Source organism: Canis lupus, chromosome 28 (assembly GCF_011100685.1).
Source record: "Canis lupus familiaris isolate Mischka breed German Shepherd chromosome 28, alternate assembly UU_Cfam_GSD_1.0, whole genome shotgun sequence".
Taxonomy (NCBI): domain Eukaryota; kingdom Metazoa; phylum Chordata; class Mammalia; order Carnivora; family Canidae; genus Canis; species Canis lupus.
Genome location: NC_049249.1, coordinates 18,876,150 through 18,900,933, shown reverse-complemented (window position 1 = coordinate 18,900,933; position 24,784 = coordinate 18,876,150). Strand labels below are relative to the sequence as shown.

General features: G+C 38.4%; 1 protein-coding gene across 1 annotated transcript in view; it reads left to right on the top strand.

Annotated features, from left to right (window-relative positions):
• Positions 1 to 24,784, top strand: part of SORCS1 (sortilin related VPS10 domain containing receptor 1) — a 499,230-nt gene that overhangs the window by 409,457 nt on the left and 64,989 nt on the right. The window contains 5 exon segments of the mRNA XM_038578743.1: positions 1,256 to 1,343; positions 1,345 to 1,374; positions 3,223 to 3,353; positions 4,739 to 4,852; positions 17,406 to 17,577. Of these exon segments, the coding sequence (XP_038434671.1) occupies positions 1,256 to 1,343; positions 1,345 to 1,374; positions 3,223 to 3,353; positions 4,739 to 4,852; positions 17,406 to 17,577 (535 nt within the window).

The window sequence follows — 24,784 nt, the reverse complement described above, 5'->3', positions numbered from 1 at the left end:
TTAGAATTGATTATTTCAATAGAAAATAAAACTGTACATTTAAAACTTTAATAGTAAACTCAATATACAGAAAATCACAGGCATATAAGAATTATCTCACTTTAAGGCAGAACATAGAGCTTGATCAAAACCCCACAAAGGATTTTCTTTTTCCCTGGCTCTTTACCTAACCCACTTGTGAGGCATATTAGAAAAACTGTGAGAACAGTCTGTTCTTGTGAAATTGTATTTGCACTCATTCTTGTCTGGAAAGTGATGATCATTAATTTGTGAAAGACTTGATTAATGAGTTGCCTGCTTAAGGGTTTCAAAACATGAGCTTTGAATTTGAAATTTGGAACTATGAGAGTTTTTTTTTTCTTCCCCTGGAAAATTGGACATGGAAAAGAGAGAGAAGGTTTTAAAGTAGCCAACCCTGTCATCAATGAAAATTTTAGAATCATAGTGAATTAGTTGGCACATTTTCTAATTTTTTCTTCCATCCTTTTAATGATAGAAAAAATCCACAAAAATTTAATAAGCCTAATAGCTCCACTTTTGCCCACAGTACACACAGCCAGATTAGCTATTTTTTCCATAATTTGTCTTTAATCAGTTTCCATATTTGTAGAACACAGATGAAAAAAAAGATGCTTGCAAAGGCTACTTTGTGGCTTTTATCCACAGATGGCTCTGACTGGTGATTCAGACACCTGATTAGATACCCGAGTTTGAGTGGTAAGGAGAGTAGAATGCGAGTTTAGGACATAGTACTCACTACCGAGCTCAGTGCCCACTCTCCTTAGGGACTGACAGGAAGGTGAAATTGGAGGGAAACTAGGAACCATGGGCATTAGCCAAAGGACATAAAAATATAATCCTGGACCACATAAAAGGCAGCATTTGTGATTGCTTTGTGATTGTTTTCTTTCTTTTTTTTTTTTTTTTTTTTTTTTTGCAACCATTCTTGTGGTACAACATGCAGAAGTGGGTTTGTAGTCAGACTCTACCTAGATTCTGGGTTCTGACTCTACTGGTTCTTAGTGATTTGGCTTTGGTGTTTTGCATGTAAGCGAAATTCTCTGAGCCTCAAATTACTCATATGTGGTACGGAGCCAATAATAGTCACCCTCCTCGTAAATGTGTTTTGAGGATGAAGTGACCTGATCACTGTAATGTGTTCAGCATTGTGCTAAGCTCGTGGTAAACGCCCAGCAAACGTTAGCTATTGGAGTTATTACCATTGTGATTATTTTTCTCATTGTGAACTCTGTAGAGTGTTTGGACACTTCAGCCACCGCTCTGAATGGCAGCTGGTCAAAGTGGACTACAAGTCCATTTTCGACAGACGGTGTGCCGAGGAAGGACTACAGACCCTGGCAGCTGCACAGCCAGGTAGGAAGGGGGAGGGCTGAGGTAGGGTCCTGGGTGGAAGGCATGAGGCATGTTGGGGGAAAGACAGTCAATCACGTGAGTGTAGGATTTGGGGTTCCTCACAGCTATGGTTTACCTCTCCGGCTACATCTAAAGTTACATCTGCTGCTTTCTTACACGTTTTGTGTTCCACAGCAGTGAACAAACTCAACATTTATGACTTGTTGTGAAGTAATTTCTTTTTTTATTGTACTAGGATATAATGAGATAAAATTCAAATGTGCTTGGCTTAGACTTACAACGCAAAATGAAATACCAACTCAGCACGTAGATCCAAATAGAATTTATCTGAGCATGTCCTGTGGTTGGAGGATAGGGGCAGGGGTGAGGAAAGATCTTCAGTTTTATCTAGCAATGCAAACAGAGACATAAAATAATAAAATTACACTTGGTGAGAGGTGCCAGTAAAATCCTTCCTTGTCACCCTGTGATTCTCTGGGATTAGGTAGTGCTTCTTGCCTCCTTCCAAGGTACGAAGGGTGCAGAATTATTAATAGGAAGCTTTCCTTCATTCTGGCCCCTCAGCTGATCAGCTTGTATCAGAATGTTTAGCTGAAAGCATCTCTCCTTCAGTTTCCCAGGGTGGAAGTCATTCTGCAAGTCTCTCCAAGGACACAGCAGACATTCCCACTGCACAGCCATCAGCATATTCAGACAGTGACACATCATATCCTTAAAGCTAGAATAAGTGCACTTGACCCTTGAACAACGTGGGTTTGAACTATGCGGGTCCACGTGCATGCATATTTTTTTCAGTAAATATAATTCAGTACTGTAAACATATTTTCTCTTCCTTATGATTTTCTTTTCTCTGGCTTACTGTATTGAATACAGCATATAGTACATATCCAAAATATGTGTTCATGGACTGTTTATGTGATCAGTAAGGCTTCCAGTCAATGATAAGCTATTAGCAGTAAAGTTTTGAGGGAGTTAAAAGTTTCACGTGGATTTTGGACTGTGTGAGAGGGTCAGCACATCTAACTCTTGTGTTGCTCAGGGGTCAACTGTAATATATTTATATAGAGATATGTATATGTGATGGAACTGACCAAAGTGAATTTGCTCAAGAAATCTAGTTTTATACTAGCCCACACAGAACTCTTCTCTGCCCTCAGACACAAAGCTGTGTTTGACAGTTGGGGCTGCATCAGCTAGAATCATATAGTCTTTTTGAAGACTCAACAATAAAATTATTGCTCATTTACGTTGCTGCTATTTCCCCTTTTGGGATACACAGGCACTGTGATATTCAAAGCGTTTGTTTATCTTGTGGAGAAACACTGAGTTTAGTTCTCTCAGTTGTCTGGTAGGTGGACATAAAATAAGTGCTATAAAGTTGTGTGGGCAGAGGCATAATAAATCGAAGCAAAATGGATCTTTATATTTCTTAGCAATACTCTTCTTTCAGATGCTCATAAATGATTACATGCATAAATCTTTTATTATAGATGAAGTGAACTTAATTACCATAGATTTGTTGGCAATGCATTTGTTATAGCTCAAATCTTAGGCATCTGTATGTCCATCGTAGCATGGTGCCTCATACCTTGCCAAGTAAATGTTTGCCGAATACATAAAGATTTCAGGATGTTTCTGACACACCCTCAATGCTTCTTAGGATTGTCTTTATAGTTGCATTCCATACCAAGGTTCTAGACCTCAAAAAGAAAATGCCAGTAGCACAAAGCAGGCTACCTGTGTCCAGATTACACTAAAGCTAGAAAACATCTCCCTGAATGTCCCAATGTGGATCAGAGAAGGTCCAAACTCTGTGCCCAACTGCATGAGATGCTTGTCTCCTTACAGGGGGAAGCGTGCATCATGGGAGCAAAAAGGATATATAAGAAGCGAAAATCAGAGCGTAAGTGTATGCAAGGCAAATATGCAGGAGCTATGGAATCTGAACCCTGTGTCTGCACAGAGGCCGATTTTGACTGGTAAGCTTGTGCCGGGACTCCGTGGAATGATTCATTCCATGTATCAGATCCACATGGGCCTTAACGAAAGCTAAGGTTTGAAATAGTAGTAGCATATACATATGAGTGAAGTGACAAGCCTCATATTCTTATGGAATTACCTCTTGAAGACAGCATAGTGTATTAGCCGTATGTATGCGTATATGGAAACACTAGGAATTTCTTTGGGCTGAAAGAGAATTCACAAGATGGCTGGTAATTAGCTTCACATATCTAGTAGCACCCAGGACCAAAGGACCCCCTGGACGGTCTCCCACATGACCTTGCCTGCCATTCTTCGACATTTGTAAAGTAATTCCCAGCAATGAACATCGGGTGTCCTGTAGGCAGCATTTCTGAAGTCTTCTATCCATGCTGTGTTGAACCAGCACCAGCACCAAGCTGATCTGTGCAGAATTCTAAGTGCCAGCTGCCTGGTGACAGGCCCCTTGGCCAAGCCTGTTTCTTCCTTCCTGACCCTTGTGTACCAGCATCTCACCTCCATTACACAGATGGGCCAATTCATACTAATGCTTGCTGGTTACTGTCTGTGATTTGTCTGTGCATGTGGAGATGCAATTTGTTGTCATCCTCTGTGCCCAAGTTCATCTTCCAGAAGCCAAGAATATCAGGCCATGCAGAGGCCCCTGGAGGCAAGAAAGAGAAGATACAGAGAGAAAGGTCTTTGACTATTTCCAAAGTCGAGAGACGATTTAGAGCAGTTAGTCCCAACTGACAATGCTACCTGATGAGGATGAAACTTCCTTGAGGGAGTGCTCGTGACAGTCCTCAAGGACATTTTCCTTTTCTGCCATGACTTTGAAGCATATGGAGTATGCATGGAGAGAACTGGCTCAGTTCTATGTGGTAGATCCAGATGTCTTGGAAGAGCACCCCAAAGACATCACCAGGAATGAGAATTGTGCCACATGTGGCTGTGTTTGTTTCAGTGATGTTTACACTGAGGGTTGAGCTTCACCAATGTCTCTTTTCTAATTGCAGCTTTCTTGGGGCCCAACCACCGTCCATACTGTGTATTCTCTTAATGAGAACATAGTCTACTCTCTCAACCTAAAGCCATTTACTTGGAATTATTGGTCATTGAGCCTCTGTCTACACAGGCTTCTGTGTTGCTTTCAATTTTGCTTTTCTAAAAATGGGTTTTGTAGGATATTGTCATGGGTAATTAGTTGACAGATATTCCACAGGGGAAAAAAACAGATCCATTTTGGGAAAGATATTGATTCAGTGAATTCTTATTTTTCGACTAATTGGCTAGATTGGAAGTTGGCTGTGGGCTACCATGAAACTGTTCCCAGTAATTTTGCCACCTACTGAAAAGTCTCTCTTGGCTCTTTCCCCCACAGTGACTATGGGTATGAGCGACACAGCAATGGTCAGTGTCTGCCGGCATTTTGGTTCAATCCATCTTCTCTGTCAAAGGACTGCAGCTTAGGACAGAGTTATCTCAACAGTACTGGGTGAGTGTCTGAGGTGGCGACCTGAGAGGTCAACCTGTATGGTTTCTCAGCCTGTGTTAAACTTCCAGAATTATGTTTGATTGACAACCAGGCCTTTTTTATTATAGCACAATGTATTTGTTTTTGTTCATGTTAGTAATACAGCACAGATTTGTATTAATAGTACGATTTTCATCTGAGAGTAAGACCTCAGTTGTAAATAAAGAAACGAAACAGGTTCCTTGGATGCACATGATAATGATAATCTATAAATTCCTTCACTTTTTGCTACTTTATTTCAGAAATGTTTCTGGGAGGCTACCTTTCCTCCTCACTGCATCTCTGTGAAGAAGACTAAGTAAATATTTCATAGATGCATTTCTTATTTTATAGATGTGAAAGCTAGAGTGAACAAAGAAGCTCATTGACTTTTTAAGAGTATACTGCTATTAGTTGAAATGTATTTTATTTTCTCCCTGTGTCCAATCTTGATGCATTTAAGGCACATACTCTTATCTTTATAAATATGGAATCAGATTCTAAAAGCTTGTGTTTAATGTTCTGTGTTGTAGAGCTTATCCAATATTATTTGAGAAATACAATAAAAAAGAAAACATTTCATTTCATAAGTATAGTTGATATTTATAGACTTTAAAAATAGTGTATGGAACTTATTTAGATTCTGATTCAAATGATATATAAAAAGACATCTTTGAGCCATATGGAAAAATGGAATATGGTCTGGTGATTAGTTGATGTATTAATCTGGAGTCTCCAGAGAAATAGAATCAATAGGAGATTCTATACACACACACATATATTATAAGGAATTGGATCACGTGATCATGGAAGTGGCAAGTCCAAGTTTGCAAGCTGGACACCAAAGAGAGCTGACAGTTTGTTTCTAGTCCAAGTCTGAAAGTGTGAGAACCAGGAAAGCTGATGATGTAGTTCTGTCTGAAATCAGAAGGCTCAAAACCCAGGAGGAGCCAGTTTCTCAGTGTGAGTGTGAAGGCAGAAAAAAAAGATGAATTTCCAGTTTGAAAGCAATCAGGCAAGAAGAATACCCTCTTGCTCAGGAAAGGATAAGCCTTTTGGTCTTTTCTGGCCTTCAGCATATTAGACAAGGCTCATCCACATTGGGAGAGCAATCTGCTTTACTCTGCCTCTTATTGTAAATGCCAGCCTCACGAGAAACAACCTTCACAGAATGACTCAGCATAGTGGTTGACTGAATATCTGGGCACCCATGGGCGAGTCACATTGACACGTAAGCTTAACTATCACAGGTGATATTAGGCTTTATCTAAATATAAACATTCATATTATATTTATTATATTAATAAAATAGTTATATATTGGGCATGATAATGGTTTTTGGTTTGACTAGAAAAGAAGAAAACTTTATCTTTTAAGGATACGTGTGTGACATTTGTTTTAAAATGTTAAAAAAACAGACAAATATTGAAAATGTTTGAAAGTAAATTAATAAGGGGCCAGGAGTATTTATTTTAACTATTTCCTCTCATTTGTGCATATTTGAAAATCCTGATCTTAAAATGTGAAAACAGAGGAACTGAGGAAGAGGGGAGGGAAGAGAGGGAGGGGGATGCCTCACCAAGCAGGCCTTTTCCACTGGAAAATTGTTCTCAGTCTCATGCCAACTGCAGCACAGGGGTGAGGACTTCCACATTTCCATTTCTGTGCATCTGTACTTGAAATGTTTACAAATTTTCTTAATTAAGAAGAAAATGAGCAAAATAGCATATAATAATCTTGTAAAGGAGGGAAACAGCACAGACCTGTGCCCTCAAATGTTCTTATCTCTGATATTGGAGATTCGTAGAACTTTTGAATCCAGGAATAAGCTGTGGTTTATTTGCACCATAACATAAAACCTAAGGAAAGTACAAATGACCTTTTGATAGCAGTGGGTTGGTGAGGCCTTCACCATGCAGAACCATGGGAAAACCAGAAAGGGGGCTGCCGAAATGAGTACGCTTAATGGTGAAGGAGAGCCAGAGAACCAAGTTTTATTACTTGCATGCACCAGCATGTTTAGATATTGTAAAGGACATTGGGAACCTCTCCTGCTAGTTTCTGAGTTGATTTTTTTTTTCCACTAACTCAATCAGTCAAGGAAGTTATAACATTTTCTCTTTGGTATTGATGAGGGGAGTTCCCAGTACAGAGGGGTCCAAATTCTTCCACATGCTACTCAAGTCACTGGAATAGGGCAGGGTGTAGGCAGCGACCCTCACTCTTCAGTTTATTGAGAGTACACACACACACGCACACACATACATACACACTCACACATTTTAAGCTACCCCTAAATAGATTTCCCCATTCCTTTGGTAAACTTAGTATGTGAAATTCACATAAACTCTTAACTCCTCTAAAATAAAACATCAGAGATTATTAAATCACAATAAATAATCTACTCAAAGGAATTTTTCATCTCTGCCCCATAAAACTAAGATTTCAATTAAAACTGTGATTCAGCAATAAGTGTCCAAGTATATACATGTTTGTCAATACAGTGATGTTTATTAATCACAGACCTTACTCCCTAGGGAGCGGTGTTCATATAAGTGGGTATTATGATATGCTAGTGTCTGACCCCCCAAAATTTTTGTTAAGTGACTACATCTCCTGATTTCATCTATTCCATTCGGACTTTGTCCAGAATAGTACCCCCATCAGTGAGCAAGCTTGTGTAAAGGGGAGACATAATAAATTCCAGCCATCAGCAGGTAGGATAAGTGCCCTGCTCTCAAAGGCAAAGGACTCATGGGTGGAAGACTGACCACTCTCACAGGGCCCCAAGGGCTAAAGGCAGGGGGATGGATATGAAGATGATGGGCATATTGCCTCTCTAAATATTCTGCATTAAGAGTAAAGAGACCCTTTGCTGGTACAGGTACCTAAAATCATCTTCAAAGAAGGTCTCATCCCATCAAATTCCTATTTACTGTGTCTGTAGACAACTTATAAGTTGGCAAGAGGTAGTGTATAGATAAAAATTGAAAAACAATGCAATGTCCCTCTAGCCCTTCACCCTAAAAGCCCTTTGGCTATTTGGCTATGTGTTGACTTGGTGGCATTTCATAAGCACAGACTCAGTATTTAATGTTGTAACCAGTATACTGTTGCCATCAAACACCTAGCTTTTCACTTAAAAACATTTATTTTTTTTAATTTTTTTTTTACTTAAAAACATTTAATTACAAAAGGAATGTATGCATGTTTTCTGCTTAAAAAAACAAATTTAGTTCATCACTCCTATCCTGCCCCCTTTGCTCACATAACTGCGGTCACTTTGCTGTGTATGCTTCCAGACACTTTGCATTTGCCATCAAATAATCTTGCCAAGAAAAAATAATAGAAAATTAATATGGGATGTTGTTCTTGTATGTCATTTCCCATTAGATATATTATTATTTTTTCCTCTTCATTCAGAAATATACCTTAGACAACTTTCCAAGACAGAGTATATAGGGCTATTCCATCTAAATTCTTGTATTTATTTTTTTAAAGATTTTATTTATTCACTCATGAAAGACACACAAAGAGAGAGAGAAGCAGGCTCCACACAGGGAGCCCGACACAGGACTTGATCCCGGGACCTCAGGATCACACCCTGGGCCAAAGGCAGGTGCTAAACCACCGAGCCACCCAAGAGATCCCCTAATTTCTTTTAATTTGAGAGTATTAAAGTACCTGGTATTGCTCGGTCATCTCCTGTCATTGATATTTGGGTTATTTTCTGTTTTCTGCCGCTATAAACAATGTTGCAATTAACATCCTCGTATCATAATAATTGTTATAAAAACACAAAGATAATTGGATTCTCTTTTGGCAATTAGAAGTGTTTTTGCTAACTTGTAAGGCAAATCCCACCTAGCCAACTTCTTACTTCCTAGACTTGAGGATCCAGGCACTGCCAAATATTTCCCCATAAGGATTAAAACTCTAGCTTCTGGCTCACAGACTTCCAGGAGCCCCACACATTACAGATTCATTTGTAGTAATCACCATCCTCCTTTAAAATACAAATTCCAATGGATTCTATAAGGGAAAGCTGAGTGAGATTTCGCAAGGTAACAAAGTGAGGAAGGTCACATCAGGCAAAAGGAGTAAGAGATGACCAGGCTGAAAGGATCACCTAATGCCAGTCCCTGGAAGTCGATGATAGACCAAGGTGCCACCCTGCACCCCCAGGTCTCTCCCATGTCAGTTTGAACTATCTGTAGGCATCCTGTGCTCTGTCAGAATGGATCCTGTATCAGTGTCAGGCTGGGATGAAATAGAGAGGGATCACAAGGGCAAGGTCGGCCCGCAAATGAGAGCATTCGCCAGTGGTACCCCCAAGCACCTCTCTTGCTTCACTACACCCCTTCCAGCAGAGCACATGGTGTAGACAGGCTGTCAGATCTTGAACTGAAAGGGTCTATTGAACCACCGCCCCCTTGTCAGTGAAGTTTAACAAGCAAATCTCCCAGCAGCTCCTTCTGAGAATTTGGTTCAAAGCACACAGGTAAACCTTCCTTCTCCTTTTGTTTTTTGTTAATATCTCACTTTATAAATGGTTATAGTTGCCTGCACAGTCACCTTATTACCCTGTAAATATAGCAGTGTCTGTGGGTTTGCTTACTTCACCACAATGGAAAAAGCCTAGCATCGGTTATTATTATGCCTAATAGAAATGCTGTTTTTAGGAGATGCCAAAATGTATATTAGCTTCACTGTATAGACATGAACAGTTGTGCAACTTTTGTTTTAGTTCTTGCCTAGGTTTTAGAAAAGAGAGTTGGAATGAGGGCTAAAATGAGTGTAAAATGTCCCTCCAGGTGGCTGGCACTACCTGTCCTTAGTCCTTGGAACAGTGGCATCTGATTTCTAAGGTTCACAGCATGGAACCACATGTGAGCAAATATCTTCCATGTTCTCCACTGTAAGCTCCTGCCTCTTTTCACCCTTTGCCCTGACACTTTCCCCCACGCCGTTCTATGGAAAACCAGAAGGCTGATACGGAGCAAGGCCACAGCCTGTTATGGGCAGGAAGTGAAGTATAATTGGGATATTTTGTCTGGTGAAAAAGAGAAATATTTTAGAATGAAACAGGTAGGGGTTTTAAATGACTTCTGCCATTTACTGTTATCTTAGCAAATAGCTTCACCTCTTAACCTATAAAATTTTGCTCTCTGCTCTTGGGATTTGACTTAAATGCAGCCCTGTCTATAAAGCAGATAGCCCAGTGCCCAGTGAATGGTAGTCACTCTGCAAAATGCAGATGCCATCACCAATAGTCATCATCTAACAGCTGCTCTGGAGTGAAGGAAAAAAAAAAGGGGAGACATCGTTTTATTGTATATCTCTGGTCTCGACATTAATAGTCACTGCAGTACTGAGATCTAGGACATATTTAAGCCCCTGTTTTTTTTCATCTATAAAACAAATAATCACCAGCCTACACTCTAGAGTCACATGATCAGAGACTACTAGGCATCAAAACATACGTGTGTCCCTCTCTACCACTCAAGGCAGATACCACATTTACCTGATTAGTTGAATAAGTTCATTTTGTCCAAATAGAATGAAATCGGTGTTCATTTGTGTATTTTCTTGCATTTTAGTGCTGAAATTACCCTAAATTTGTTTCTCTTTGTTTCTCCATCTGAGTCTATAAATATCTCAGTTTGCACATACACAAGTACAATCTCTAGTTGTACTTATATTTGGTTAAATCTTGTTTATACGGTTTGGATCCAGAGAACATGCTGCAAATTTAAGTTGCTAAATTAACTAGGACATTGCTTGTTTCATGCCAACCGTAAAAGATTGTGTAAATATAAAATAAAGTGGGCATTGGGCTGGTGTATTATAAGAAACCAAGATAATCTTCTCAGGGGACAGATTTCTTCTTGCTATTAAGCTAGAGATATTTCTAGATGTGTTAAAAAAAATGTCTGTGTATAGAAATTTCCGTCTGTGGAGTTTCTTTTGAGAAGCCATTAATCCCTCCTAAAAGAACGTACAATGACAGCTCTTATTGTTCCTCAGGGTTAGTTTCTTAATATACTACAAAGATATTTACTCAGGAGGCTTACAGATTTTTAGCATTAATTTTGCATTAAATTTTAACATTATTTCAGTATTTGTATAAGAATATTTAGTGGGTCTGGGAAAAAATATATAAATACACATAAATTCTAGCAAAACAGTAATCTCCATACTACCAACACACATTTGGAATGTTTTAAAAATGCTTTCTAGAAACATACTCCTTTCTGTATGAGCCATGAGAACACGTAGACCCTGGCTGGCCTGCCATCGCCCTGGAGCTGCCATTTCCAGGGGCTTTGAGGGCGATGGTCTTTTCCCAGGTGACCGTACTCCCATGCCTGGAGGAGATTTTGATGTTCAGTCTGAGCTGCTCAGCAAGATTTGTCAGTGTGCACCATGGAGAATAATTGGTTCTAAAAGCGCCACATGTGTTTAAAGTACACAGAAAGGAAACCACTTGCATAATTTACAGACTCAACATGACAGGGGCCTATTGTAGAGGTTTTCTAGCAAAGAACCATTTGGTGTCACAGCAGACACCCAATAATTGTTTCCATGAAGTTGACTCTTCAGAGCACCTTGCTTAGATGTGGTTTTCCATATTCTCATGGGATGACACTGGGTTGGGAAATGAAAAAAGAATGTGAATATCACTATGTGGAGACCTAGTTCCTCATATAGCTGTTCTTACCCACATCAATGGTATTGGCATTAATGATTCTCATCCAGGTGGCAAGAGACACCAAACTGTCCAGAGGCCCAGAGCTTTTAATTGCTCCCATGTAACCTTGGGAAACTCTAAAATCTGATTTTACATATATGAAAAATGGAAGGGTTGTATTGGATGATCTCTGCTATCCCTTCAGACTCTGACATATCCATGACCAATTTGAAGTGATTCAGTATTGATTCCTAGGACTACAGGTGCTCAGGAAAACAAAGAAAATTTCTTTACATAAAATAGTTGTACAACTCGTTGTCTGAAAGTGTGGATTCCATGAGTCATTCTCATGATTCTTGATTTTAAGTCATTTAGTTGAACATGGCCATATGCCCTGTTTCATCAAGTTGGCATTCAAAGTAATGTCACATTCCATTTACTAGTCAAAATAAATGACTTGTGCTTCCACCCTGCTTATTAGAGGGAAATTTTTCCCCCTCATTTAATCTCCTCCTGGTCTCCTAATCCCAAGGTTGCTTACTCACTTTAAAGGAAGTTCTGAGAACTGTTCCTTTGAAGAGAGAAACTGGGAGAACCCTCTCAGTCAGCCATGGAACCTCGTTCACTCTGCATGTTGGTGTTACGGTTCCTACACAGGTCTTTTGTTGAAACATGGGCACACTGGGTCCAGGAAGATATTAAGTCTTAGTCATACATTGTATCCACAGCTAGTCCCCTTCTCTTTCTGTAAGGCTTGCTCCATTTTTTTTTGTTGTTTTATTTTGTTTTATTGAGCGTCGTGACATGGCACTTTACCCTTGAAAGCAGAGGCACATAGTACGATCCAAGAAAATAACCATTTAAATTCTTCACATTGTGAGCACAAAGGAGGGATAACATAGCTCAGTGACAGTAATCTCTGCTTCTCACTACAAGAAGACCTATGGTCATGACGTTGATAACTACTCTTAAGAAGGCAAGAGGCAACTTTATACAGAACCAGGAATTCTAAGCTGATTTTTAAAGAATGAGTAAAAGCTTGACAGGAGGAAAGAGCATTCTAGAAAGAATAAATCAAAGGAAGAAAGAAAGCCTGTGGACTTGAGCATGGCCTGGGTTCAGGAAGCATGTTGGGAAAGAGCTGAAGCTGGACAAATGCACTGAGGATAAATTGAGGGCTGTACTTAAAACTTCAACTTGACCCTTTTTTTATAAGCCCCCAGGAAGTTGCGAATGAGTCTAAGAAAGAAATTGACATGGTCTGATGACTTGATCTTAAAATAATCTTGGCAGTAAGAAGGCCACATTTTTTTTCCTGGGAACTAGCTGTGTAATAGCAAGTTTGTGTTTAATACTTTAAATGCTAACTTTTAAACTAATTACTGATATTTTAATATTTATTAAGTTTCTAATAATGCACCAGACTCTATGTGAAGTCCTTTTGAACGCAGTATCTCTTTTAATCCTCTTAAGGTTATTGAAAAGATTCTGTAATTATCCCTATTTGACAGGCAGAGAACCAAAGCATTAGAGAAAGATTGGGTAACTGCCCAGGTTCATACAGTAAGTGCCTGAATTTAAACTCTGACAGTTTGGTTCTACACACTATAGCTGTAACCACCAGGGCAGTGGTCTTTAATGGTGGATGCACACAAGAATCACCAGGGGAACTTAGAACAAAAACAAAAACACACTAATGCCCAGGATTCTCAATTAAATCATAATTTAATTAATTCTCAATTAAATCAAGACCCCTGGGAGGAGGATCTTGGCATCCATTTACTTCAAAAGTGCCGGCAACTGATTGTAAAGGACAGAAAGGATTGCACTGAGCTAGGCTAGACTGTCACCTTAACATACAGTGAATGGTCATAAACATCCATATTCCGCCACCGCACCAAATCACAAGAAAAACAAAACTACTAAATACTAAAATCACAGAATATGAAGACTTTCATGGCTTTTTTTTCCAGTTTTAACACTCAGGAAGAGAAACTATGGCCTTCATCTGTCTTAAGACTGACAGACAACACAGAAGAAAAATCAAAGAAGGTGGGGTGAAAAAGGAAAAGGTGACAAAGGGGTTTCAAGATGGAAAGGAAGAGAATGGCTGAAATTGGGGCTGTTGAAGTATTAAGACACTATCTACTGATAAGCGGTCGGTAATATCAAAGGCACATTTGCAGAATGTTTCCTTTTCAGTAATTGTACAAAGACTCCCTTGCCATTACAAAGCACTTTTCTTCTTGGCGGATTGAAGAATGCTTTACCAACTAAATGCATCCCAGTAATATTCAGAGCTTAGGTCCAACATAATCATAAGTTGCCTTGTTATTATGGAGGTAGCGGCCCCATTTAATAACATATTAAATGCATTATTCATTTATGTAACTCAGACCCAGGGACAGCTGCTGGGATGAAAATAGAACCATTCTGTAATGCAAAAAGCAGGTGTGTGCTTACTTGAGTAAATGAACTCTGTATTTCTGCACAATTTTCTTCTAAATTTCAGGGACAGGTCTGGTAGGGCTAATGTGATGCCATTTTCATCCAGGAAATAAAATGGTTTCAGAATGCTTTTTAATGAGCATTTTAAAAAAATTACCAACAGTCTTCTCTGTGGCAGAAGGGGGAATGGATTCGTGCTTAGGATTTAAGCAGAACTGTGGCTGCAGGATGGGGTGGGGGTTGGTGGAAAGCCTGGGGCAATGATTGGTGGGAACAGCGCCAAACAAAAGGAATGTGCTCAGCTCATGATGCCAGTGGTGATGGCGAGCCCATGCCTCTAGAGCAGCGTCAAGACAGTCACAGGTGTGCTTGGATGCTAAGTGATTAAAAATCATAACCTGCCTTTGGTTTGCATGGTGCCTTGCCTCTGAAACACACAGGGAGTTTCTGATGCACAGACTCCGTGGGAATCCATAATTGTTGTGTGACATTACTGGTCATTTTCTTGCTACCTACCATTGCTGGTGCCAGAATGTCAGCATTCTCTAGTGCGGATATCCTTTTGTTTTTTTTTTTCCTTTTCTCTCCCACCTGTGATTATTTTCTCTTTTAATCGGCATGCACTCATAAGCACCTACAGTGGATTTTCTTTTTTTTTATTTTTTTTTATTTTTATTTATTTATGATAGAGAGAGAGAGAGAGAGGCAGAGACACAGGCAGAGGGAGAAGCAGGCTCCATGCACCAGGAGCCCGACGTGGGATTCGATCCCGGGTCTCCAGGATCGCGCCCTGGGCCAAAGGCAGGCGCCAAACAGCTGCGCCACCCAGGGATCCCTACAGTGCATTTTCTTAAATAGTAGAGTGATATTAAAAATGCTCAGACTTGGGCAGCCCGGGTGGCTCAGCAGTTAAGTGCCTGCCTTTGGCCCCAGGGTGTGATCCTGGTCCCAGGATCGAGTCCCTGCATGGAGCCTGCTTCTCCCTCCGCCTGTGTCTCTGCCTCTCTCTGTCTTTCATGAATGAATAAATAAAATCTTTAAAAAAAATAAAATAAAATAAAAATGCTCAGACTTGATATTGACCAATTGAAATGGGTAGAGATCCTAGTGCAGGAGCAGAGTTCAAAGCTATCTGATGTGCTGGATGTTAACCCCTTAGTGTGAGGAGAAGCAGGGGCTCTGAAGATAAGGATTAGTAGCTGCTGGTTCTAGTGAGGCTTTTGAAGGGTTTGAGGGCAGTGGTAATAACCACCTGCCGTGCAGATATTTCAGCATTTCTATGTGGCACAGTGATCCCAGTATGGACCTCCTGATTGTCAGCTTTGCATATCCCTAGGGGCAAGGGTACCCTCAAGGAACTTAAAGTTCATAGTCACACACAGGGAGACAATCCTACAAGACATAAGGGGGTTCCTATCAATAAATCTAAAGGATCCCTTACGAGTTTAAGAGAGGGGCAATCTCCTTCCATTTAAAGAGATGGTACAGTAGTGCCTAAAGACAAGGATATGCTTGAGGCAAATTGTCTGGGGTCCTGACTGGGTGATCTTGAGAAAACTGGTTAACTTCTACGAATCTTAATTTCTTCATCTGTAAATTGAAAATCATAATACCTTCCTTAAACAGAACCCTCTGGGATATTTTGAAGATAATTGACAAAAGTCATGCTAAGAACTTAACACAGTGCAAATATAGTAAGTACTCTCTAAATGTGAACTTCTTTTTATTTCACTATTATTTTACTATCACAGTCAGGAAAAGACCGAGGAGAGAAGCTGTAACTTAGAGTGGAAGTTTTAGGCAGCTGATAGAGCATGAAGAAGATACAGAAGCAGAAAGAGCAAAAGAAAATAAGTACTTTGAAGAGGTTTGAGAGGTTTGAAGGGAAGATGAGCTTCTTGGTAAGGATTCAGAGATAAAGTACAGTTAGCCTGTGGAGGGTTTCATGGACAAGATTATGAGATTTATGACCTATCCTAAGGACGTTTGGAAACCATGAAGGTTATGAACAGGTAGGAGAAATAATATTAAATAAAAATAACTGGCAACATTTCATAGGCACTTGCTAATCATCAGGGCGGTTTTAAATACTCTGTGTACATTAATCCATTTAATTTATACAACTACCCTATGAGGTGAATTAAATATTAATAATTGACCTTGTAGTGATCCATAGCATCCAAAGTACTTTCCCAGACAATATTTAATTTGACTTTCTCAACCATGCTCTTTGGTAGCTGATCGTAAGACTCAGAAACAGAGGAAAAGGCATCGGCCAGATTTGAAGGTGTTAGAAGACTATATAGCCTGCAGGCCAAATATGGCACACTGCCAATATCTATAAATAAAGCCTTACCGAAACCCAGCTGTCTCCATTCTTTTGTGCATTATCTGTCCACTTTCATGCTACAATCAGAGTTGAGTACTTGTGACAAAGGCCATATAGCTGGCAAAGCTAGAACATTTCCTACCTAGCCCTTGATATTAAAAATTTCAACTTCGGGTCTGGAAGAGTGGAAAGACCTGAGATTTTACTTCCACTTTGAGCTTAAACACTCACTCTAGTAAGTAGGCTTGGGAAGTCTGGTATATGAGTACACAGAGTGGTTACTGTGGACCCCACACAAAAAAAGATGATGAACGACACCACTGAAGCTCAAAGTCTTAAGGATTAATTGTCCTAAAACCACAATTCCAATTTTTTTATGAATCTGATAAATTACATAGGACAAATTTGTAGAATAATCCTTTTTTTCCCCTAGTAAAGCTAAAATAAGAAATAAAAGGAGGAGGCAAGATTTATTCAATCTGCAGACTGGTCTCCTTAATATGAGTTTTCAGTACTTAGCCATTACAGTCCCTCATAATATATTGAGGAGAAACTATCAAATTTAGCCAACTTTCTGTGCTACACCATGACCATAGCACCCTCTATGGAATCTAATGTTAAATCACATAATCCATAGCAATCTGTTCTTTGTCTGAATTTCAAATTCCCTTGCAATATATGTTACTCATTCTAACTCTCAGTTATATAACCTTTAAAATAACTCCTGGATTATCCATATATATCACTTCAAGATTATAAGCATAGTAAGGGCAAGGACCATGTCTTCTACTGCTGTGCATTTCCCATGGCTCTGAAGTGAAATGATTCATTGATGGACTAAATAAAAGAGTTATATTAAAGTGCTAACAATAGGTCCAATATGTTACTTTGATGATTTGTCTTTCTGTTGGGTACTTTATAGGAATTAGCTCTAATCCTCAGAGCACCATGAAGTGTAGTTACCAATAGCCCTCCGGGCTACACAGTAGTAGGTCTAGCCTTAAAAAAAGTGGGAGTGGTCCAAATGGTAATGAGCTGGATTACAACTTGAGCTTTTCTCCATTTAGGTACAGGAAAGTGGTTTCCAATAACTGCACGGATGGAGTAAGAGAACAGTACACTGCCAAACCGCAGAAGTGTCCTGGGAAGGCCCCACGGGGGCTGAGGATTGTCACCGCTGATGGAAAGTTGACAGCAGAGCAAGGGCACAATGTTACCCTCATGGTGCAGTTGGAAGAGGTAGGACCAGATCCCAAACCATTTTTATCTTCTAGGGCAGAAAATCAGATTTGGTCTATGTATGTTTTTGTTTTATTATTTTTTTTTTCATTTTAAATATTGTTGACTTTTTTTTTCTTTCTGCTTTTGGTTCCTTGGCTTGTTGTTGTTGCTCTTGTTTCTCCTTCCCTGCCACATTTCCTCAATTATTCTCAGTTCACTGCAACTCCTTCTTCAGTCTCAATATATCACTTCTTATCTTGGAAGATTTTTTTGGATTTAATTGTGCCTTATTGGCACTTCCAGCCAAAAGTTTTCTCAGAATACATCAATAGTATTCCAAAAATAGTTGAACATACATGTTCAACCTAACGGCTACTAATGCTGTCTTCCTCTGTCACCCTGACGTCTTAGCTTTTCTTTTCCAAAGACAGCATGCTGGTCATACATAACACCAAAGCTAATATAAATGTAATTGAGTATGCTTTCTTTGGGAATTGAGAGTTTGTAATTTTGTAACACCTCAGCAATATCATTATGAGCATCAATGACTAACAAATTGTGATTTTCTGAGATTTCTGAATATTCAGATAGTGTATAAGATAAAATCTATACCATATGTTTTAAAATATGCATAGGCATCTTTATCATTTTAGAAAGGAAGATGATGTTCTCTAAAGGATCAACAATTTCATTAAATGATCTCAGTTATCAAGCCAGACAGTCTTGCTTTCAGCCATGTTTTCTGAGTACTTAAATATGGGCAGCACTGTGCTAGGCCTTATGAACAGAAAGGGATTTAAAAAGTTAATACTGATACCAGGATTAAGATCTACATCATTGACTTCCAGCTTCTCCTGATAGCTCAGTGGTTTTCAATCTTTAGCATGAATGAAAGTTACCTGGTGAATATGTTAAAACAGTTTTCTGGGACCCATCACCAAAGATTCTGATTCAGTAGGTTGGGTGGGGCCCAAGAATATGCATTTATAACAAGATTATAGGTCATGCTTGTGCTTCAAGAATAAACAGAACAAAACAAGGGCAAAGCCAAGGGGGAGAGAGTAGCCTTCAGAGGCTCTGGAGTTTGACTTGAAAGGGAGAAGATGAAGCATTTAGGATTACTTTGTCAGGATTGATCAACATTATGGGTATTTTAATTCCTGTAGCAGGAACAACTGTGAAATAATGAGTTTGAAATTACAGCTCAGATGATGCTGATACTTCTGGACCAATGACCACTTTGAGAACCATCCCTCTAACCTAATACCCCTTTCTGTTATCTCCTTGATAAGTGCCTTTCTACCACACACATTCTTCTAAATACAAGGTTCCCGAAAATTTTGCAGTTGGAACTAGAAAGATAGAGACCAATATAGGCTAATTGGAGTTGCTCAAATTTTACAGAAATAAAATCTTTAGACTTCTGCCTGAGGCTATGACATATTAGCTTGCAGCAAATCAAATATATATGTATATATTTAGAGCAGGAGTGAGGTTCTGAGACAAAAAGAGAGAGGGAGGAAGGAGAGAGAAAGGAAGAAGAGCATGAGAGAAGTATCAAAAAGATTTGGGCAAAATTCTTTTTTTCAGAGATTGGAAATTCATTATAGCAAGTCCAACAATTCATGCTGTATTTCCCCTCAAGTACTTTGCCAATTCATACATCATACTGTTGAAGAGGTCAGATTTCAGATTCCTAGTTAGAAGGCCATATAGAAAGTCTTGGCTAAACAACTAGCAGAAGGCTCTCAAGGCTGGGAAGATAAAAATGGACGTCAGATAAAATCCCAGAGAGAAGAGAAGCATAAAGAGGTAGTACAATATTCTGTACATTTTTTTTCTCTCTGAGTTGTTTGACAATATCTAAGTGATATAAGCAGAATGGAAAGTAGTTACTATAAGGATGAAAGGTCATACATAGTTGTTAGAAGTACTACATTTTGAGGGAAAAAAAATTAGAGCTCAGAGACTATCAAGAAGGAAATCCCTGATAAATAATACAACACGAGATTCTTGAAACTCCTGGAAGGCTCCATCCTAGGAGTAAGGACACATGACAACCAGATCATGTTCTCTAAATGCTGAAACCCAATCTGGAATTATATTTCAGTATCTGAAAGCATTAGTGATTCCCCCCACACATACACACTCTAAATATCTTCCAGAAGCTAAAATGAATCCTCTTTAGAGGAAAATAATGTAAATCACATATTTTTCACATCAAATATTGGGTATTTAATTTAAAATACTACATATATATCAAGAAACAGGACCCAAGAAGAGGAAAAAAGCATCAAAAAAGAGAACAGTTGTCTGATATATGATTAGTATGTTCATGAATATAGGTCAAGACAGAAAATGCAATCCCCAGCAGTCATCAGTAATAGGGAGTAACAAATGGATGTTGTAGAAATAAAGATATAATAACCAATATTAAGTGACACCTGAGTGGCTCAGTCAGTTGAGCATTGGAGTCTTGGTTTTGGCTCAGGTCATGATCTCCTGGGTCATGGGATGGAGACCCAAATCAGCTCCATTATCAGCAGGGAGTCTGCTTGAGGATTCTCTCTCTCCCTCAGCCCCTACCTCCACTCACATGTGCACACACTCTCTCTCTAAAATAAATAAATAAATAAATCTTTTTTTAAAAAATAACTGATACTAAGAAGTTAGATGGATTGACAGTCAACCAAACCCAGACAGATAGAAGATAAGTTAACTGGAAGAAAGGACAGTCGGAAGTATAACATTTGGAGCATAAGAGAGGAAGGATATAAAATAGAGAAAAGAGTAATAAGAGACACATGGGAAACAGGGAAATGGCTAACATAGATATAATTAGAGTTCTAGAGTGGAGAAGGATGATAAGAAGTCAGAATCTATTTTGAGGGTATAATATCTAAGAATTTTCCTAAACTGACAGGAAGGTATCAGAGTATCAATGTAGATTGGAGAGAATGCACAACCTCTAGCAGGATACATACAAGGGGGAAAAGGCACTTAGGTATCATATTCAAATTACCAAAATCAAAAAATAAAGAGAAAAATTTAAAAGCAGCACAGAAGAAACTGGAATGACATCTTTGAAGTGCTAGAGGAAAAAAATACAAACGTGGAGGTAAAATAAAGACATTTCTCAAACAGAAACCGAGATGAGTCATATAAGATGATTTTTATAAAAAGAAACACTAAAGGTAACTCTTCAGGCATAAAGAAAAAGAAACCCAGACAAAAGCACAATAGTGGAAAGAATGAAGAGCAAGAAAGAGGGCATATATGCGGGTAAATTGAAATTAATAACTTTGTAGACCAATAATGATAATCCACTGTGAGTTTAAATATGTGTAGAATTAAAATACATGACAACTATAATTCAGTATGTATTAAATGGAGTCAGGGTGTTTTAAGTTCCATGAAATGTCTGTGAAGAAGTAGAAGTACTAATTTATATTAGATGCCAGCATGTCCAGAATATGTACTTTAATATCTAGAGAAACAGCTAAAAGAATAGTCAGAGAACATTTAACTATCAAACTATTGGCAGGAAACTGGAATAATATTAAATGTGCCTCATTAATCCAAGAAAAAGCAGGAAAGAGGAAAAAGGAACATACTTATATTCAAGACTAATAGAATAAGTACTGAAATGGTATATATGAACCCAAATATTATCATTAATTGCATAAAATAGTGATTTTTGTAGCTTGCTTAAGAAGGACTGTATCTAACCCAAGATTGTGAAGAAATAACACCACAAGTTTTTTTCTTTAAGTCTATAATCTGTTTTGAATAAATCCAAGGTTTTATATGTTTTTCTCTTTGCATATTCAATTGACCCAGCACCCTTGAAGGACAATGCTTTTCACCCTGAATTGCTATGAATCTTTGACCTAAATCAACTTAACATATCTGTGTGGATCTATTTCTAGATATTTTATTTTGTCCTGTTGGTTTTGATTCTCAAACCTGTGTTAAGTGATAATTTAAAACACTTTTAAAAAAAATTTTGAGAGTGAGCATGGGAACAGGAGGAGGGGTGGGGGAGGGGACAGAGGGGCTGAGGGAGAGGGAAAGAAAATCTTAAGCAGGCTCCACTACCAGCATGGAGCCCAACACAGGTCTCCATCTCATGACCTTGAGATCATGACCTGAACTGAAATCAGGAGTTGGACGTTTAACCAACGTTAAACCCCAAGTGCCCCTAAAATACATTTTAATTACTCTAGATTTAGAGTAAGTCTATATATCTGGATGTATAAATCCTCTGAACGATATATATATATATATATATATATATGACACATAGATATATACACCATATATGTTGTATATTATATACTATTATATATAATATGCTTTATAATAGCATAAAAACAATGCTTACCTACAGACAAAACTACCAACTTATTTTCAATATCTCTACCCAGAAAACTCAACACTTTTGGGAAACATTTTGAAAAACATAAATATATGGAGAGATATATGATATATGATATATGATAATTGCAAATTGGAAGATGCAATATTATGAAAAGATGCCAGTTTTCCCCACATTGATCTTACATTCAAGGCAATTTCAGTAAAGTCTCTAGCATATATTTGTGGGTTAAAATTGACATGTTCATAAGGCATATGAAAAAGCAAGGGCTCAAGAATAGCAAAGATAATCTTAAAAATGACTCCCAACACCAAACCTAATCAATGGCTTACATTACAGATATCAAGATTTATTATAAAGCTATAGTAATAAAGAGAGTGTGGTGATATATATGTATATATCCAACATAAGCTGATCAAGAAAGGGAATAGTGAGTCAAGAAACACACACAGACATGCACACATACTCTTTATGACAAATGAGACACTTTAGTACAGTAGATCAATTATAATCTTTTCAATAGGTGTGTAATGACATCAAAATCCAAGTGGAAATATATGAATCTTGATCTCTTAACACAAGTAATTGTAACTGGTTTGTCAATCTAATTATGAAAGATAAAACATAAGTGTTTAAAGGAAAATGCAGAAGAGCATCTTCATGACATTGGGTTAGGCAGAGATTATTTTAAAATAAGAAACGAAATCCGGGATCCCTGGGTGGCGCAGTGGTTTAGCGCCTGCCTTTGGCCCAGGGCGCGATCCTGGAGACCCAGGATCGAATCCCACATCGGGCTCCCGGTGCATGGAGCCTGCTTCTCCCTCTGCCTGTGTCTCTGCCTCTCTCTCTCTCTCTGTGACTATCATAAATAAATAAAAATTAAAAAAAAAAAAAAAAAAAAAAAAAGAAACGAAATCCACTAAATAGATAGAAGAATATGGTTTAATTAGACTACATTTAAATTAGGAATTTCTTTTCTTTAAAATACACTATTTAGAAAATAAAAAGGAAAGCCCTGGAGGGTAAGAAGTTATTTGTAATACATAATTTCAATAAAGTACTCATAACCAGAAAATTAGAAATTATTTCTACAGATCAGTAAGAAAAATTCTGGCCACTCAATAGAAAACACACAAATGACTTAAATGGGCTTTTCAAAGATAGGAACCAAATTAGCTGATAAAGGTATAAAAACTTCTCAGCATCACTGCTCATCACAGGAATGCAACTTAACACTAAAATAAGATATTACTTTCTACCCATCAGAAGACTTATATTTTAAAGGACCAATAATATCACGTGTTGTTGTTGGAGCAAACAGTCACTTTTACAATGGTGTTTGGAGTGTAGATTATTACTGCCATTTTGGAAATCTGTTTGACATTGACTACTAACTGCTGTACTCTTCTCTGAATATATGCACAACCCATGATCCAGAATTTCCTCTCTTACGTATACACTCATCAGAGTGAATACAAATATGTACCAGATGTGTGTAAAATAATATACATAGCAGACTTACTCATGAGATCAAAACTGGATACACACATTTATCAACTGTACAATTGAGAAATAAGTTATAGTATATTTATAAAATGGAATGTGACAGAACAATGAAAAAGAACAAACTATTGCTACCTACAAAAACTTGGATGAATATCATATCCACTACTATGCTAAAGAAATGACTGAAAAATATGTATTGTATGATTCTATTTAAACTGCAAAAGTAGTTAATGGTGATAGAAGTGAGAGTATTACCTTTAGAGGGGAAGTGGCAGGGAGTTTAAGGGGGTACTGGAAATTTTTAATTTTTTGTTGATTAATAGATGCATTCATTTCGTAAAAAATCAAGCTGTATATTCAATTTACATATGTTTCTTTATGTCTTTTATGCCCAGCCAAAAGCTTACTTAAAACTCATTTGGGAAATTCAAATAACATTTATTTATACATTTTGTATTTGAGTCTTTAGGGAAAAAAGAAAAAAGAAAGAAAACTTTGGGGACATTTAGGGAAAGATTTATTTTCTGAGCCAATCCTATACCCTGTGTTTCCCTGTATAGTGAATATGAAGTCCCTTTCCCAGAGATAAAAGGAACCTGGTTATGATAACTTAGAAGAACATGATCTTTTGAAGCAGCAGATGTTTGTGCTGGAGCAGGCTTCAGAATTCAGATTTTTGTTCCGTTTCTAAGAACACAATAGGGCAAGATCTGAAACAGGAACTCACACCTGGTCACTTCTGACCTTTGTCCACCCTCCAGAGACAGAGGCCAGGCTCTCCTCCATTCAGCTTTGCTTTCTGTGTAACAAAGATCATCAGGCATCTCAGATTTGGCTGAGTGATGTGAGAACAGATTGGGGAATCTGGTTTAAGATGTGTAAATTCATGCCTTCTGGGCACAAGAAGGGAAAAAAAATCACAAGTTAGTTCATTCCACTTGAGTGGGCAAAGCTACAACAGCAGAGAGGAAATCTGCTGTCTTCAGCTGTCAGACCTGGCCCCTTGATGCTCATCTCCTAGGGCAGAGTAGAAGCCAAAAAGACTGTCCCCCCATCAAGAGGCCCTGGGGACCTCACATTCAGCTGTGGGATTCTGTGCTGATTCACAAGATCTCCTTACAGAAACAACCTGTTTCCCTGTTAACCTCTGGGGATTCTACACATAGGCATGGGGGATGCATGTAATGAGTGATACAAAACAAAGGAAAGCTGAGTGGCTCTGAGAAGCTGAGGAGCATTGAAATTTGACACAGTGATAACAATCTGGATATCCAACACTTATTGAGCACTAACTGTAGTCCAGTTTGAGAATGCTTTTTTCGGATTGTCTCATTTAGATGC